Consider the following 19,296-nt stretch of genomic DNA (forward strand, 5'->3'; position numbering starts at 1 on the left):
AACTATTTGGATCTGGTTGATAGGCTTAAGACCATGATAGATAATTGGAAACTACTTCCACTTTCATTCATAGGTCGGGTTAACATAATTAAAATGGTAGTGCTCCCTAAATTTACTTATCTCTTTAAGAATGTGCCCATTTTTCTCACATCATCCTTTTTCAAGACTCTAGACTCTATAATTATGCCCTTCGTTTGGGCCTACAAGCCCCCCCGTATCTCAAAGGCACACTTACAGAAGCCCACTGAGGAAATGCCTAGGTCTCCCTGTCTTTCATCACTACCACTGGGCCTGTTAACGCCAGAGCATGGGTCTTCTGGAGTCGGTCTGCGGCTGGGTGTGGTAAGGAGCACAGACTCTACCCCAGATGGCCTGAGATAGAGTCCTGTAAGGCTATATCGCTCACTAGAGCCTCATTGGACGCTGTTTTATTTTCTAAACCCAATATCAATTTCTAATTGTTGAATAATGACTTTTTGTTTTGCAATTCGCTTAAAATTTTAAGGCAAATTAAGGGTGTCCTGGGTCTCCCAGATTTGTCCATTAATGCCCCCATTTGCCATAACCCCTGTTTCATCCCAGGATTGATGGATGCAGTTTTAAGCAATGGTTAGATAAGGGGTTAACCACCATCAAGGATCTCTACATTGATAACCACTTTGCTTCTTTCGCCCAGCTTCAGACAAAGTTCAACCTACCTTCTGGTCAATTCTTTCGTTATTTGCAAATTAGAAACTTTGTTAAGCAATTCTTTCCTCGCCTTGAACCGATCCCAACACAACATGCTTTTTATGGCACCATGACCAAAGCTCCTACCTCCAAACACCTGATCACCCAGCTTGTTAACCTCTTCCACACGGCAACCCCCTCTCTTCGGATTAAAGAGGCTTGGACCAAGGACACTGGTGAAAATATCTCAGATGACTTATGGGCGAAAGGGCTAATGAGTATAAAGGCATGCTCTATTAATGCTAGACTTCAGCTCATTCAGTTTAAAGTACTTCACCGATTGCACTTTTCTAAAACCAAACTGAACAGAATCTTCCCTTCTGTTTCTGCCACTTGTGATAAATGTAAGTCAGTGGACGGGACGCTCGAACATCTCTTCTGGTTCTGCTGTAAGCTCACAAGTTTTTTGGTCTGACATCTTTCATTTATATAGCGTTGTATATAACAGACATGTGGCTCCAGACTGTCTCCTAGTGATACTGGGCTGTTCTACTGGTTCTCTAGTCCTCCCCTCCGCTTTACAGCAAGCCCTCATGTTCGGTCTGGTCATTGCAAAACGGGTCATTCTGAGAGAATGGAAGTCAGTCTTCCCTCCCTGCTTTAAAAAATGGCTGAACGACATGGTCTCTTGTCTACACCTTGAGGAATTACGATATACTCTGTCTAGCTCCCACACCAAGTTCATGAAGATCTGGGGCCCTTTCATTGAACATATTAAAAGGGAAAGGCTGCCAGCCTGGAATTGATTGAATATGCCTTTTTCTTATGTGGCTTTGGCGCACTGTATTGCTCCTGTTTCCCATCTACACCTGGGACACTGACTTTCTGGTAACAGAGTGCCTGCCTCGGACCTCTTTGATCCCGCCCTCCTGGTCTTCAATCCTTCTCCCTTCCTTTTTTATAATTGTTTTTTATTTACTCTCTACCCCTATCAGTGGACACTCAACCCTTGTTAAATGAATTGACATGTGTAGACATACTTTTCCTTCTCTTTGTACTGAAAGTGCTGGCATTCTTTGTGTGTTTGATTTTGCTTTGAGTGTTTCTCTGTTTTGTTTTTTGTGCTTGTCTCTGCTGTTGTCTGGTATCATTTGTTCTTTTAATTTCAACTGTTTGCCTTAGCACTGTTGTACAAAAATTTCTATGAATAATTTTTTTTTTTTTTTTTAAAAAGAAGAATGCAGGTCCATAAGAAAAGAGCTGAGAAACATAAACAATGAAAAACATCACCAACCAAACAACCCAGCCATGTGCATTAGATACAATGAAATTTTAAAGAAATATAAATGTACAATTAGGAACAAAAAGCAAAATTATACTCACATGAAACTTGAAGATATTGAGAATGCCATTAAACAAAATCAATTCTGGGATATGTGGAACAAGTTCAACACAAAGCAACAGGCATTACCCATCCAAAATGGTGACATCTGGAGAGCGCATTTTGAAAATCTGTACAAAGACATACCAATAAATCAATACAATGTACCCATCTCTATCGTCTTGCATTTCCTACAACTGAACTGTAATCTTTCTTGGCACGTATTTGTTCATGTATGTTTGTTTTACTTTATCTTGTTGTTTACTTTTATGCTCGTTTTTTATTATGTTTTACTTATGTTTTATGTTTACTGTACCCTGTACAGCACTTTGCAAACTTTGATTTGAAAAAAGTGCTATATAAATAAAAATTTACTTACTTACTTTACTTACTTATACAAGTAAACTCCAAACATTAGAAGAAACAATTAAAAGCAACCAACCCCTTGATTTCCCAACTACTTGGGAAGAATTGATCACACAGACAAAATCTCTCCAGCCGAGGAAAGCTTGTGGTCCAGACAGCATTAAATACGAAATGCTCAAATGCAGCACCCCAGAGATGCAGGGTGCAGTGTTGAAGATGTTCAACACTGTACTACAGTCAGGATGCAAAGGGCTCATTTCCCCTATTCATAAGAGTGGGGACAAATCAGACCCTAATGACTACCGGGGCATCTGTCTCCGCAGCTGCCTGAGTGAATTATTCTGTAGTATTCCGAATAAAAGAATACTAGATATCCTTGAGGAACACTTGAGTAAAAGTCAAATTGGCTTCCTTCCAAAACACAGCACCACCGACCATGTATTTACCCTTCACACTTTAATTAACAAACATGTACACCAAACAGAAAATGGTAAGATATTCACTTGTTTCATTGATTTCAAGAAAGCTTTCAACTCTATTTGGCATGAAGGGCTCTATTACAGGCTTCTACACTGTGGTATAGGGGGCAAAATGTATGATCTGGTTAAATCAATGTATTCGGAAAATATGTGTGCTGTTAAAATTGATGACAAACAAAGTGAATTCTTCACCCAGAGAAAAAGTGTACACCAGGGGTGCAAATTGTCACACAGCGGTGAGGTTTGTCTTTTCTTGGGTGTTTTGTCTCGTGTACTTCCTGTTTTATTTTGAAATTCTGACTCTCCTCTCGTTTCAGGTCACTTTCTCTTCCTCATGTGTCTTCAGTCTGATGATCCCTGATTGTTTCCACCTGTTCCCCATTACCCTTCTGTGTATTTAAGTCCGCGCCTCCCCTTGGCCTGTGCCAAAGTGTTTTGTCTGTCGTTCACCTAAGCCCTTTGTCACAGCCTCATCTTGTTAAGTATCTGCCTTGTCTTGAAAGTTTTGAAATTCATTGGTGTTTTTTTTCTGTCATTTGTTGTGCCTCGAGTAGAGTGATTTTTTGTTGTAACCTTTTGATAGTGTAGCTCAGCTCACAGTTTTCAGTTCAGCCTTTTGTTTTCCTCCATTTTGGAGTTCTCTTGTATTTCTAGTTTATTCAGTTTTTTATAGCCATGTTTTCCTCCTTGAGAGTGTTTTCTGTTGTAATTTATTAAGATTGAGATTAGTCAGTATTAGTTTTGTTTTCTCCGGTTCTCGTTGAGATCCCACCATTGGTGTGGTTTTGTTTTCTCCTTTTTCCTTTTGTTTTCCTTCTCACCTTGCAGGTTTAGTCAGGTTCAGGTTTAATAGCCTTTTTTGGTTATCACTCTGTCTTGTTGCCGGAAATTTCAGAATAAAAGCCTGTTGAATTTTGATTCTGCCCTGCATCTGAGTCCTCCTTTTAGTCCAGGCCTGACACAAGTTAACCCTTATGTTGTGTTCCGGTCAAATCTGTCCAATTTAAAAGTTTTATCTCTGAAAAATGTATTTAATTTGATCAGACTGACCTAAGAGTCCATGACTTTGTCCACAAAGAGGATTTCAACACACAAAGTAAATAGTATTTATTTGCATACAATTTTGTGTATTTTATTCAACTTTTGTACACTCTTGGTGTTCCCGGTCAAAAATGACCAGTCATTAGAAATGAATGGGGGAGACTACAATTAGTGTAAAAAACTGATCTCAGGTACATCCTCACTTGTCATATGGACACACACACACATGCGCGCGCACACACACACACACACACACACACCTTGGTTCCCAGGCAACCACCACGGGAACCTTAGCCCAGTAGAGTCTCTCTCCCGCGGGAACAACACCCGTTCTCAGAAAGTTGTTGGAACATTGTTTCAATAATATTGAACTTTTCTCGCAGCTTTGGTAGCCTATATAAATGCTTTTTTGAGGCTTTGCTCACAATTCATTGTGTGGCAGCACCATGGCACGTCGATATACCATAAGTGAGGCTATTGATTACATATGTGATCACCACACTGGTGAGGAGGAGAGAGGCCAGGAAACTGACAGTGAGGATGGATTAGAGGAGGAAGTGTCAGAAGATGAAGACGACACAGAATATAATCCAGACCAATAATTAACTGATGAGGAGGAATCCAGTGATGAAGAGGATGGCCATGCTGAGGCTGCTGTCACATTCAGGTCAAAGAATGGGAACTTATCCTGGTCTTCATCCCCACCTGAGACCCACCTAACCCTTTGACCGGGAACACGACTAGTGTTACTTTATGTGACTGTATAAAAAAATTAAATGGTTTGAAAACAAATGTCCTTGGTAACTTTGACTCTGTGATTAACAATATACTATGTTTCATCTGATTATTTTTTATAGTCAAAATAATCCAGAAATGATGCTTTTTAGAACTCGAATTCAAGATGTATACGCTCAGATCAGTGAGGTATACAGGCCATAAATAACAAATAGAAGGTCAAAACTTGTAATGTTCACAAGAACTGAAGTTGATAAAAAGATCTAACACAACAAGTTGTGATAATATATGTATTATACAGTTTTTATGATGAGTTTAAATGGACCGGTCATTTTTGACCGGGAACACAAAATTGTTTAACATGAAACTAAAACAACATGAGGGTTAAGTCCGACTCTATTTAATGTGTATATAAATGAACTTGCTGTTGAGCTGGATCAATGCACTGCTCCTGGCCTCTCCCTCCTAGATAGAGAGGTGAAGTCTCTGTCTTATGCTGATGACCTTGTTCTGCTGTCTCCTACTGAACAAGGACTACAGCAACAGCTGGACATAGTAGAAAAGTACTGTCAGAACTGGGCCCTGGCAGTAAATATGAAGAAAACTAATGTCATGATCTTTCAAAAATGCCCAAGATGTCAGGAGAACAAACACCAATTTACCATAAATAATCATATAATTGAACATAGCATGAGTTATACCTAACTTGGTAAAACCATTACAGCATCAGGGAGCTTCAACGTGGCAGTGAATGCACTAAAAGAAAAAGCTGGAAGAGCCCTATATGCCATCAAGAGAAAATTTTATAATTTCCAAATTACAGTCAAAATCTGTCTTAAAATATTTGACAGTGTCATCCAGCCCATTGCGCTGTATGGTAGTGAAGTATGGGGTCCACTCAGTCATCAGAGCTATACTTGCTGGAACAAACATCCAACAGAATCTTTACATGCAGAATTCTTAAACGTACACAGAAACACACCAACAAACGCATGTAGAGCAGAATTAGGCAGATACCCACTGATAATTAACATTCAAAAGAGAACGCTCAACATTTTTAACCACCTGGAGCCCAGCCCCCGAGACACCCTCCACTCCAAAGCCCTCCAAACTCAAGAGCTGAGCCCAGAAAAGAGTCCCCTATGTCATCAGTTGGTACTGAGGCTAACTGCCCCCTCTCAGACACAGTCTGACCAGCCTCACAACAATACTGCTCTCCAAACACCAATCACGGGGTGATAAGTGACCGGACTAATTGCGGAGCAAAGATTTTTTGAGCGTGGAGTGCTGTGAAATATGTGAATCAGAGGAAGAAAGGCCACTTTCGTTGACGATGGTCAAATATGCTTAGCAGCAGTCAATTATACGAAAATAATTGCCGAACGTTTGGTAGGCCCATTCAAGTGGATGGAGCATTCTACAGCATTAAGAAGAGCCGTGTAATAAATATCAGCATGCCACAACCTGAGGGACAGTGAGTGACCCACACACACGCGCGCACACACACACACACACACACACACACACACACATACACACACACACTGTATATATAATCAATGTAAATGTAAATTAATGTAAATCAATCTTGATGTTGTGTGAGTGTGTGTGTTAAGATTTTGATAATGTCCAAATGTTTGGACAAGATGCTTTGGCAATATTGTTATAACAATATTGTTATTTTTTGAAACTTTCATGCCAATAAAGCTCCTTTGAATTGAAAAAAAAAATTTAATGAAGAGAGAGAGAGAGAAAGAGAAAGAGAGAGAGAGAGAGTGAGAGAGAGAGAGAGAGAGAGAGAGACATGAGGTCTGTTGTCAGTGTAGTGGTCTGGAGTCAGTGTGTTGGTCTAGAGTCAGCGGAAGGTACGGACCTTAAGCAGCTCCTCCTGGCTGCTGAACGCAGGATGAGGGAGACGCCATCGACCCTCTCTGTACTTCTGAGTGATGAAGTCCCTCCTCTGCTCCGGTAACGAGTCACAGTCCAGCTCCTCTGATACAGAGAGACGAGACGCCCAGAAATCATTGGACCGGTCGTTCCCCAGCATGATGAATAGCTGATGCACACACACAAACAAACAAATACAAATCAATCAACACAAAATCACAGGATTCAGGTCAACAGGTTAGAACATGGATACAAAACTGAAAAGGTCCCAACAGGTCCCACTCGGTCCCAACAGGTCTCACTGGGTCCCAACAGGTCCTACTGGGTCCCGACAGGTCCCGACAGGTCGCGACAGGTCCCACTGGGTCCCAAAAGGTCCCACTGAGTCCCAACGGGTCCCAATGGGTCCTAACAGGCAAAGAACTTCGAAATGATGTCTGGGTTCCAGCTGAGTTCAGTCACATCAATTAACATGGTGCCTTTAGACCTTCTGTCTGTTTGTTCTGTTGCGTGATGATGATTCAATGCTTTGAACTTCACAGAGGCTGTTTTTGTCTTTACAGCAATCCTTTATGTGTTCATCTGTTATTCAGCTGATGACGGAGGACGAGAGGCAAAACTCGTCATCGTGAAGGTTAAAACTTCAGAAATCTCATGCATGGAGACATTTTGATTTTCTCGTGTTGGGCTTTGCATAACAGTTAAGTAGTGTTAATGCAACATTAACAGGGAGTTTTAGGTTAAATGTGGCTATCAACAATGATTCATGAATATCATGATAATGATTCATTATGATAAATAATATGATCCAATGTACATTAGATCACCTCGGGGCACCACCCTTGAAGAAGGGAAAACATTGCAAATGTACTAAATTGGTCTCATAAAAGACCATAAAAAAGTACTTAACTTTTTATGACTCTGTTTAATAATTAACTTAACTACAATTTACCATAACAGCTGTAATGGTTGAAGGAATGTGGAGTTCTTGACAGTGTAGAGGCTGGCAACATTCCCTCTTGTACAATATAGACATAAAGAGACGGCAAGACGGTTGAAAAGTCTTCATTCAACACAAAGAGGAAAACACACAATCTAATTAACATGTACTATATGTAGGAGCCACATCTGTTTATTTGTCTGTCTTTTGGGTTTCGTCAGATCTCCACTGGTGGCAGTATAGCATTTTCTTTATATTCACAGGTGTAGGTAATCAGGGAGTATGGGGTGGAGGATCATGTGGTTTTCACTGCTCGCTCAACCAGCTTACTCATTTGTTTTCCAGCAGCATCACTTTATCAGTTTCATTTTTGCATTAGTTCAGTCAAAGTTATAATACTTTTTGTCTAACAAATGGGAACCTCACCCGAACATGGACAAGCGCATGGACAATTGTTTGTTGAGCGCTTAAAAACACTCTCCCACTCCCATGCCAAGTGACTACAGGAGGGCAGGATAGTTGCTATACAAGTTAAAACCCGATCTCACCTGGAGACTTGGAGCTTCTTGGACAACATCTTGGGACGCAGCCACATCATCATCATCCCAAAAGAAAGGAAAAGTTTATGGGCACCGACTAACACCTGGAGGTCCGGTCAGTACAGATGCTTGTATTGCTCGTTTAGAACAGCATTGCACTGATACTGCAGTCGGCCGCTCTGATGTCGATGTTTCTTATGCAAGACTTTATTCATTTTGATTACGTGTGCATTCAAGGAAACTGGAGGAAAGAGATTATCTTTCAACTTGTCGTGTGACTGTGATTGTGTCGTGTGGACAAAGGTGCGCAGGCTTCTCTTTAAAGCGTCAATACGATCTGGTTGAAAATGAAACGCAATGTGTTAATGCTGAAACAGACTCAACTGTGAGAAGTGATGTCGCGGAGAAAAGAACAAGGAAACCTACCTTTAAAGGAATCATGATTATGATTCAACGGCTCCAAAAGTAAAGGAGAAACCATTTTGCACAGGCAAGCAAATTAAAGACAAAAATCAAAACACTCTTGGTGTCTAAGGAAAATGTCCATTCTGTTCAACATAATCTAAAAAGGTCAAACAACTATGTCAAAAAGCTGCTGAGCTTCATAACACATTTCTCACTCAGTTTTTTATCCCAGACGAGGACCAGATAAAGCAGGAACAATGATGTGTTTGTTGAAGAAATATCAACATGGTTAAAAGATAATGGAATCTCACATGATAATGATGTTGATGAAAATGATGAAAATGATGAAAATGATGTTGATGATGATGATGATCATGTTGATAAAAATAACCCTAACCCTGAGGACAGTCTGTCTAATGTGCCAAGTAAAAGGTTAAGCCATTCTAGATCAGCCATGTCAAGTACTTCATCTGCACGCTTAAAGGCAAAGGCTGAGAAAGCAGCTTTAATGGAGAAAGCTGCTGCTCTGCAAATGAGACATGAACTTGAGGCACAAGAGGAGAAACTCAGACAGGAAAGTGACATACTGAGGAAAGCTAAAGAGCAGCTGGACATTGATGCACAAATAGCTGCTGCTGCTGCTGGAATGCAGTGATTTCGGAGGAAAGTCCAGTTTAAATGGAATGAACTCTTATGTGAGCAAAGGACTTAAAGAGAAAAAACTGGAATTCAACCCAAATGCAAATGAATTTGTGCCAAAAGCAAAAATTCTGTCTTTGGATCAAAGCCCAACAGTGCCACCTGTCTCTTCCAAGCAAGATGTGCGACCAAAAGTGAAAGTGCAAACACAACCACAGGACCAAATCCAATATGGCACCTCAATATGAATGGATAAATCACTCAGGTCACAGTTGGAACCAAACACTGAAATGTTCCATACAACCACAATAAAGCAGCAATTAGCTGCAAAGGAACAACATCTGTACAGGTTTCAGCATAATGTAGCTGAGCACAATGTCACTTGTGGAATCATGAAAAAGCAAAATTAAATCACCACAATGCTTGCACAACAACAAATGTCAGCTACTTTGCCACAAAGAGAAATAACAGTTGTTGATGATGATCCATTGCAATGTACTTCATTTGGACTTTTGAACATTGTGTTGAAGAGAGGACCAGCAGTTATCAAGACTGTATTTTCTAGAGCAATACACCAGGGGGCAGCCCAGAGAACTGGTGAGAAGTTGTCTTCATATGACCCCACAACAAGGTTATCAAAGAGCAAAAAGCCTTTTGAAAGAACACTTTGGTGACGAATACCAGATAGCCTAAATGGACAAAATATTTGCATGGCCTGTTGTTAGGGCAGAAGATGTTCAGGCGCTGAATGAATTTGCGCTTTACCTCAGAGGATGCTGCAATGCTATGACTGAGATACAGTACATGGAGGAATTGAATATCCCATCAAACATGCGGAATTTCATGATGAAGTGGCCATACAAACTAAGAGAAAGATGGAGGTCTGCAGCCTGTGACATTCAAGAACGGCGAGGCTACAGAGCCACATTTCCTGATATTGTGAACTTTCTGGAGAATAGAGTCAAGATCTTATCTCATCCACTCTTTGGTGATATTTCAGATCCATGTCCAAGTACATCAACAAAGCCTGTTAACAGGAGCAAGCCGCTAACCAGGAGCGGCATCAAAGGAAGCAGCTTTGCAACAACCATTACAGCTAACAGTGTACAAGATGCAAAGGCAGCCCATAAAACCTAATGAGCTGTCATCAGAAGTCTGTCCTTATTGTAAATAACCACAACTGCTATCCAAATGTTCACAACTGAGGAAAATTCCTCAAAGGGAGAAAATTGAGTTTCTATTTCATTCTTCCTGACCGCCAGAGGGCGGTGCTTCATTACTGGATATCTCCATCTCGCATATGTGCAGGTCGAGTTATTATACAAACAAAGTCACCTGTGACCGTGTGATGACGTAGGGCGCACGCCCCAGTATAAAACCCCCACGTCATCACGCAATCCGTTCCTTCTATCTTCTCGCGATTGAGGAAAAATCTGATAGCAGGTCAATTGGCTCGCCACTGGTAGTCTCGTAACCTGAGGGTTGGTGCTTCGGTTATTTCGTCTACCAGAGACTACGGCAATTCTGTTCTTCGGACGAGCAGCGGTGATCTCGCCATCACGATTCATACTGAATTACTGCAGACAGGTAAGTAAGCTAAGTTGCTTTAGTGGTTAGCCGTTAGCCGGGGCTAAGAGCCGGCGGCTCGCCGGGCTAGTATTTGTTTTGAACACAGTGTTTTCGCCGCCTGTTATGTTACACGCTACATTGCTTGACTCTCTGTTTCCGGTGGGTTGTAGCGGCAGTAAGCACGCCATTAGGCTGGGCAGTCAGGAATCTTAATTTAAGTTGTCGGGCAGGGCTGAGTGCACTGACTCTCGACTCTTTTTTTCTCTCGAGGCACGCTCCGGTACGGACGCGTTTGAACCTTATTGTTGTCTGGTGGGCAGCACAGTGTTTCCGCTGTGACTGCCTTGATAATTGTGTAGCATAGTATTGACTGCATTATTCTTTCGTTCGCCTTTTCTAGAAATTGTCCCACTTAATGACATGTTGAGCTTGCCTGTCTGTAACTCTTGTATGGCCCAGATTAAGGAGCTTCTGCTCAATCTGCAGCCTGACAGTAGGGGACCAGTTCCCAGTGGTGACTCCGCCACAAGGGGCTCGCATTGTCGACTCACTGTTAATGAGAGCCTTCCTTTCTCGGAAAAGGGTGGAGAACATTGTGCAACTTATAGGTTGCTTCCAGAAAGGCAGAGTATTGAGATACGGCCTCTTTCTCAAACTGCTGGGTATGCTGACAGCAGCATCCATGGTGATCCCGCTAGTTCTCCTTTCCTTACGGCCCCTTCAAATCTGGGTCAACACACTTCACTTGTTTCCCAGGTGGCACAGAGGCAGGAACGTCAGGGTATCCAGCCCTTGCTGTCAAGCCCTGAAGCCTTGGAGGAGGAGGGGGTATCTGGTCGGGGGGGTTCCCCTAGGAGTGATCCCTGCCCGCCGAGAAGTTGTGGAGACAGATGCCTCTCTGTTAGGTTGGGGTGCAGTCTGGCAGCACAGGACCATCAATGGCAGATGGAGCACTCAACACAGGTGGGAACATATCCTCTCCTACCCAACCCCTCCTTCCTGCCAAAGAGGGGGCCTTCCTCACATGTAAACCAGGCAATTGAGTTGGCAGCATTCAGTCCACCAAGCTCGTCGCAGCAAGCAACAGAGCTGTCAGAGCTGTCAGAGCAGCTTTGCCTTGTTCGGACTCTCAAGGCATATGTGGCTGCTACAGCCCCTTTTCATAAATCTGACAAACTGTTTGTTTGTTATGGGGGTTATGGGAAAGGTCAACCTCTGTCAAAACAGAGGCTTTCTTAGTGGATTGACAAGGTGATTTTACATGCTTATAGGTCGCAGGGCCTACCTGCGCCTAGTAACGTTCGGTGCCACTCTACTCGTAGTGTGTCCACATCATGGGCAGCCTTGAAGGGGGTCTCTCTGCAGGACATCTGTGCTGCAGCAACCTGGGAATCCTCATGTACCTTTGCTCGCTACTATCGCGTCAATGTGGCTGCTCAACATGCTGTGGCGACGGCTGTCCAATCAACAGCTTCCATGCCTTAATGCGGTAAGCATTCCTCGTGACCTTGTTGGCATGAGTCATCCAGTGCTGAAGCACCGCCCTCTGGCGGTCATCCAGAATTCATAGAACCGTAGTTACATTCGTAACTCTCTTTCTGAAAGATAAAGGAATCTCTTTTGGATGTTTGAAGGTTGGCCACAAGAACAAGGAATGCAGAAGTCGTCTATCATGTGATGAATGCAATCTGAAGCACCCAACTATTCTGCATATCCATAATAAGGACAAAGGCAACAAACCTCAAGAAACACCAGTGAGTAGTGCACTTGTCTCTCTGCAAACAGTTTGTTGTACTGGGGCCAGATTCTTACAGGACTGGAGGTGTCAAGGCTGGATAGTAACCAATTTGTGGAGCTCCCAGAGACATTCACACAAGAAACAATCCCTGTGTCACAGACCACCATTCCAACTTAGCGAGATATTGAAAGATGGGAACACCTGGAAGATATTAAGATCCCAGAATTGGAAGCTGATGTTGAAATCTTGATTGGGACTAATGCACCAAAACTCATGGAGCCATGGGAAATAATCAACAGCAAAGGTGATGGACCTTACGCTGTGAAGACCCTATTGGGGTGGGTCATCAAGGGATCTTTGAGGGGCAACAATGGTTGTCAGAGAAGCTGCTCGACTATACAGTATATGCCAATAAGATATCCATTGTCAGACTGGAGGAGCTGTTGGTCTCTCAGTATAACCTGGACTTCAGTGAAAAAATCATGGAAGAAAAGCATGAGATGTCAAGGAAGGATCTGAGATTTATGGAGATCACGGACAAGTCATTTTGCAGGCAGGAAGGTCATTATTGCATAGACTTGCCCTTTAAAGTGGATGACATCACCATGCCGAACAACAGGTGCATAGCTGAGCAACGTATTCAAAGTCTCAAGAGGAAGTTTGAAAGGAATAAGATCTATCAGGAGGAGTACACAGCGTTTCTCACTGAGATGGTGGATAGGGGATATGCAGAGGTGGTTCCATAGGCAGAAATCCCTGGGGGGACATGTCCCCCCCCTAGAATAATTTGGGACAAAATTAATCATTTTTGAACAATGCAGTAGCATTTATTGAAAGCACAATGTAAGCGGTGCTCATTATAAGTGTGTAATAATGTGCTATTTACATCTTTAAATATTTAGTCCCCCCCCCCACTCTTTCCAACGGGTGGAGCTAGCAGCTGCAGCAGCCTGTCGATGGAGCCTGCTACTCACACCGTGCTTCGCGGGGTAAGAGTTGTGTATACCACACAGACATAGTAACATAAGTTACAACAACACACATCCCATTTACAAAAAGCGCCAGGTCCAGGCTGTCTGCAATATTTATCCTGCATTGTTCAAAAGCCTACTCAATTACGTGTGCTGTTAAGCTAAGTTAAAAGCTACAGATAGTGATAGTCACAGACAGAGAGGAGAGGAGAGGGAGAGGACAGGACAGGACAAGAACAGTAGTAATTATTTTTGTCATTCTAAAAGACTGTCTGGATATAAATGTCAGAATCAGATATTACTGACATTTTAGATTTATTTCCAGAAAAGTTTTTATCCAGTTATCCAGAGTTAATTGTCTTGCCACCTTCCACCTAATACCATTGTTTTGTATTGCTGGGTGAATAAACAAGAACTTGTATACAGGTAGGGTAAGGATTAATATGGTATAATGCAATTATTGTAATTATCATTACTTTTGATAACATTTCTTAAAACATTTGATTTGAACATGCTGACAGTGCAAGAGTGCAATGCTGCGAGAGAGAGAGAGAGAGAGAGAGAGAGAGAGAGAGAGAGAGAGAGAGAGAGAGAGAGAGAATAGCATAATCTGATATCTTTCATCTGGAAAAAGGCAGTTATCTGATTATGAGAAATCTGAAAAAACAAACTTAGATGTTTGCCTGATAATTAGTTTATTCATTGCATGTCCAGCCATCCATCCATCCATCTTCTTCCGCGTTATCCGGGGCTGGGTCGCGGGGGCAGCTGCCTGAGCAGGGACACCCAGACTTCCCTCTCCCCGGACACTTCCTCCAGCTCCTCTGCGAGAATCCCAAGGCATTCCCAGGCGAGCCGAGTGACATAGTCACTCCAGCGTGTCCTGGGTCTTCCTCTGGGTCTCCTCCCGGCGGGACATGCCAGGAACACCTCCAGAGGAAGGTGTCCCGGGGCATCCGAAACAGATGCCCGAGCCAGCTCAGCTGGCTCCTCTCGATGTGGAGGAGCAGCGGCTCTACTCCGAGCTCCTCCCGGGTGACAGAGCTCCTCACCCTATCTCTAAGGGAGCGCCCTGCCACCCTGCGGAGGAAACTCATTTCGGCCGCTTGTATCCGGGATCTTATTCTTTCGGTCATGACCCAAAGTTCATGGCCATAGGTGAGGGTAGGAATGTAGATTGTAGGGGTGGTTAATAGGCCCAATTTCCCGATTTGATTAGATTCCGATTATTGAAGTCTCGATTCAAATACAAATCGATTTTCGATGCTTAACGATTATCGATTTGATTTTCAATTATTAACGACTATTGATCTTCCATTTAACATCAGTCAGCTGCTGAATTATTTTACTTATCTTTTGAGTAACACCTCACAGCACCTTCAATATTGTATAGTGTAACTGTAATATCAAAATAATTATTTTTTAATTTGTTTTAAATGTAGTGTTTCACTGTTATAAGAAAGCTGCCAAGCTCAGTAGCAGGACTCATGTTAGAAGCATTGTTGGTGACGAGAACCAGGGCGTGTTTCTCTATTTCCCACTCGTCTGCAATTGCTTTGAGAAACTCACACATATTTGCGCTTGTGTGGCTATCATCCATAGCTTTCGTCTGAAGTATGTAGGACATTAGCTTTCATTAACTGCTGACATAATGAGCTGTAACGGTCACATATGAGACTGTAGCTCTGGATGTCCAGGCATCGCAGGTTATTGCTACCCTGTGAGCAGAGTTGAGGGACACTTGCACGGAAAGGTTTGTCTCCCTGTAAAGATTTGGAATCGATTTAAGTGTGAAAAGGCTCCGGGATAGAATAACATATCTTGGCTCCAGACTGTGGACCATGTAGCGGAAGCCAGTAAGAGGAGGACTCCAGTTTGTATTACTATTTCAAAAAAAATAAAAATAAAATTTAAATTGATTTTTGGAAATTTAATAATCGAATCATATTCGTCAATATTATAATCGCGATTAATCAATAATTGATTTTTTTCAGCACCCCTAGTAGACTGACCGGTAAATCAAGAGCTTCGCCTTTCGGCTCAGCTCTCTCTTCACCACGACAGACCGATACAACGACCGCATTACTGCGGCCGCTGCACCGATCCGCCTATCAATCTCACGCTCCATCCTTCCCTCACTCGTGAACAAGACCCCAAGATACTTAAACTCCTCCACTTGAGGCAGGAGCTTTCCCCCAACCCGGAGGGAGCAAGCCACCTTTTTCCGGTCGAGAACCATGGCCTCGGACTTGGAGGTGCTGATTCTCATCCCAGCTGCTTCACACTCGGCTGCAAACCGCCCCAGGACATGCTGGAGGTCCTGGCTCGAAGGAGCCAACAAGACCACATCATCTGCGAAAAGCAGAGATGAGATCCAGTGGCTCCCGAACCAGATCCCCTCCGGCCCGTGTCCAACATGCACTGGGAACAGGTCTGACTTACTGCCGGCAATGCGAACCAGGCTCCTGCTCCGGTCGTACAGGGACCGTACAACCCTTAATAGAGGGCCTCCGACCCCGTACTCCTGGAGCACCTCCCACAGAATGCCACAAGGGACATGGTTGAATGCTTTCTCCAAGTCCATAAAACACATGTGGACTGGTTGGGCAAACTCCCATGAACCCTCAAGCACCCTGCGGAGGGTATAGAGCTGGTCCAGTGTTCCACGGCCTGGATGAAAACCGCATTGTTCCTCCTGAATCCGAGGTTTCGACTATTGGCCTAATTCTCCTCTCCAGTACCCTGGAATAGACTTTCCCAGGGAGGCTGAGGAGTGTGATCCCCCGATAGTTGGAACACACCCTCCGGTCCCCCTTTTTGAATAGGGGGACCACCACCCCGGTCTGCCAGTCCAGAGGCACTGTCCCCGACTGCTACATGATGCTGCAGAGGCGTGTCACCCAAGACAGCCCCACAACATCCAGAGACTTGAGGTACTCAGGACGGATCTCATCCACCCCCGGTGCCTTGGCACTGAGGAGCTTCCGAACTACCTCAGTGTCTTCGGCCTGAGTGATGAACGAGTCAACCTCTGAGCGCCCGGCCTCTGCTTCCTCCATGGAAGGCGTGTCAGTGGGATTGAGGAGATCCTCGAAGTATTCCTTCCACCGCCCGACAATGTACCCAGTCGAGGTCAACAGCTCCCCACCTCCACTGTAAACAGTGTTGGCGGAGGACTGCTTCCCCCTCCTGAGGCGCCGGATGGTTTGCCAGAATTTCTTCGAGGCCGACCGATAGTCCTCCTCCATGGCCTCCCCGAACTTTTCCCAGACCTGAGTTTTTGCTTCCGCGACCGCCCGTGCTGCCACACGCTTGGCCTGCCGGTACCCGTCAGCTGCCTCAGGAGTCCCCGAGCCAACCAGGCTCGATAGGACTCCTTCTTCAGCTTGACAGCATTCCTTACTTCTGGAGTCCACCACCGGGTTCGGGGATTGCCACCATGACAGGCACCGGAGACCTTACGGCCACAGCTCCGGACAGCCACATCAACAATGGAAGTGGAGAACATGGTCCGTTCGGACTCAATGTCCCTACCCTCCCTTGGAATCTGGACAAAGCTCTCCCGGAGGTGGGAGTTGAAGACCTCCCTGACAGAGGGTTCCGCCAGACGTTCCAAGCAGACCCTCACAATGCGTTTGGGTCTGCCAGGTCAGTCCAGCTTCCTCCCCTGCCAGCGGATCCGACTCACCACCAGGTGGAGATCAGTTGACAGCTCAGCCCCTCTCTTCACCCGAGTGTCCAAGACATACATTGCATGTGTACATGTTAATTTGATTTCAATCATTTTGTTTTAAATCTAGACATGTGCAGGTGGACTCAGCCAGTGCTAAGAAAGGTCTTCTGCCTGCCTGTTGGAGAGATAGAGAGACTAAAGCGTCAAATTGCGGTAAAAGATGCTGTATAAAAGACAGGCTACAACTTTTATTCGTTCCCCCCCCCCCCCCTGGAATTATTCTCTAAAATGTTACTGTTTATTGTCCCCCCCCCCCCCCCAACTATGAAATGGGATTTTCGCCCCTGGCTGGTTCCTCAAGACCAGCTGGAAGGTAGATAGGGTAGAGTGTGGTATCTCCCTCATCACGGAGTCTATCACCCAAAGAAGAAAACCAGTGGTCTTTGATTGTGGAGCAGGATTTAAGGGAACCTCTTTAAACTGTCAGCTTTTGCAAGGTCTTGACCTCACAAACTCTCTCTTTGGTGTCTTAACACCATTCAGACAGGAGAACATTGCTCTGATGACTGATATCCAAGCTATGTACCACCAGGTGAGGGTGTCAGAGAAGCATGTGGATTTTCTTCGCTTCCTCTGGTGGCTGAAAGGAGACACGTCACAGAGTCCAGTGGAACACAGAATGAGAGTGCATGTTTTTGGAGAAGTTTCATCACCAAGTGTTGCTAATTATGCTTTGGGGAGGACTACAATGGACCTGAGCATGTGAGCGGAGCTGAGCAGCTAGAATTTCCGCTCCCCGCTTACGTGGGTGTTCGCTCCTTCGCTCCATTGCTCAAAGTTATACCAGACAGCTCCGCTCAAAGACCGCTCTCTGCTCACCTAAAATTTCATTCAGCTCCGGTGAAATCGCTCCACGCTCGCTTAAATTTAAAAGAGGGAGCAATTCCTGACATTGCACCTATATGACCTGTCTGCTTGCTTTTCGAAATCTTATTTTACAAACTCCATCTCTCAACGAATGACCTCTGATGTAGGCTAACCCTTGAAGGCACACGTGAGTCTGTGTGGACTTGTGCATGCCCTAGACTCGTGGAGAGCGGTATCGGAACGGAACTGGAGCGAGACGGAACCATCGCTCTGGCCTTTGGATTAAAACCTGCTCTGTGCTCCGACTATATTTCGCACGCTCCGCTCCCCACTCGCTCCGCTCACACGCCCTGCAACGGACAATAAGGATGACTTCAACGTGGAGGTGACTGACACTATATACAACAACTTTTATGTGGACGATTGTTTGAAATCCCTGCCCACAGAAGAGGATGCACTGTCATTGGTTGGTGATCTGGCTGACATTTGTGCAAAGGGAGGATTTTTTAGCTGGTAAAGTGGACCAGCAATAGTCGAAAGGTGTTGTCATCTATTCCGGAGGTAAAGCGGTCCAAAATAATTAGGCAGCTGCACTTGCAACAGGACAACTTGCCAGTGGAGACAGCGCTTGGATTGAGTTGGTGTGCTGAGAGTGACAATTTCACATTCAAGCCTGCAGTGGAAAAGAGACCACATACCAGAGGAGGTATTCTTTCAATTGTCAGTTCCATCTATGACCCATTAGGATTTTTGTCACCACTCACCTTGTTGCCAAAGATGCTGTTGCAAGAAATGTGCCGGAAAAACATGTCATGGGATGATCCTGTACCTCCCACATTCTCACAGCAATGGTTATGGACCTGGAGAAAGTGGTGGAGTTTAAGGTGGATCGATGCATCAAGCCAAAGGACTTACGTGCACAGTCACATCACTTTGCAGATGCTAGCGACCATGGTTATGGCACAGTGTCCTACCTGAGGTTGGAGAACCAGGATAAAGGGATACATCTTGCATTTATGTTGGGAAAAGCTAGAGTTGCACCATTAAAACAAACAACAATTCCTCGCCTTGAACTTACTGCTGCTGTGCTTGCAGTTAAAGTTGACAACATGATCAGGAAAGAACTGTCATTGCAGTTGGAGAAGTCCTGCTTCTGGACTGACAGTCGGACTCTGATGAAGTACATCAATAGCGAGACCAAAAGATTTCACACCTTTGTGGCAAATAGAGTGGCCTCTATAAGAGAAGCAACAAATGTGGTTCAGTGGAGGTATATCAGCTCAAAGAGCAATCCTGCTGACGAAGCATCCAGTGGTCTGTCTGTGGATAAATTCCTGGAATGTAAAAGGTGGATTGAGGGTCTAGACTTTCTTCAAAAGCCAGAAGTAGATTGGCTA

General features: G+C 44.2%; 1 protein-coding gene across 4 annotated transcripts in view; it reads right to left on the reverse strand.

Annotated features, from left to right (window-relative positions):
* arap3 (ArfGAP with RhoGAP domain, ankyrin repeat and PH domain 3) overlaps window positions 1-19,296 on the reverse strand; it is a 163,307-nt gene that overhangs the window by 50,617 nt on the left and 93,394 nt on the right. For 3 of the 4 annotated variants that reach the window (XM_030395552.1, XM_030395551.1, XM_030395549.1), the window contains 2 exons: window positions 18,664-18,759; window positions 6,545-6,727 (listed from right to left, as the gene is read on the reverse strand). In XM_030395552.1, coding sequence (XP_030251412.1) covers window positions 6,545-6,727; window positions 18,664-18,759 — 279 coding nt within the window. The remainder of the gene's footprint in view (window positions 1-6,544; window positions 6,728-18,663; window positions 18,760-19,296) is intronic. The other variant, XM_030395550.1, reaches the window with a different exon arrangement.

The sequence above is a fragment of the Sparus aurata genome, chromosome 18 (assembly GCF_900880675.1).
Source record: "Sparus aurata chromosome 18, fSpaAur1.1, whole genome shotgun sequence".
Lineage (NCBI taxonomy): Eukaryota > Metazoa > Chordata > Actinopteri > Spariformes > Sparidae > Sparus > Sparus aurata.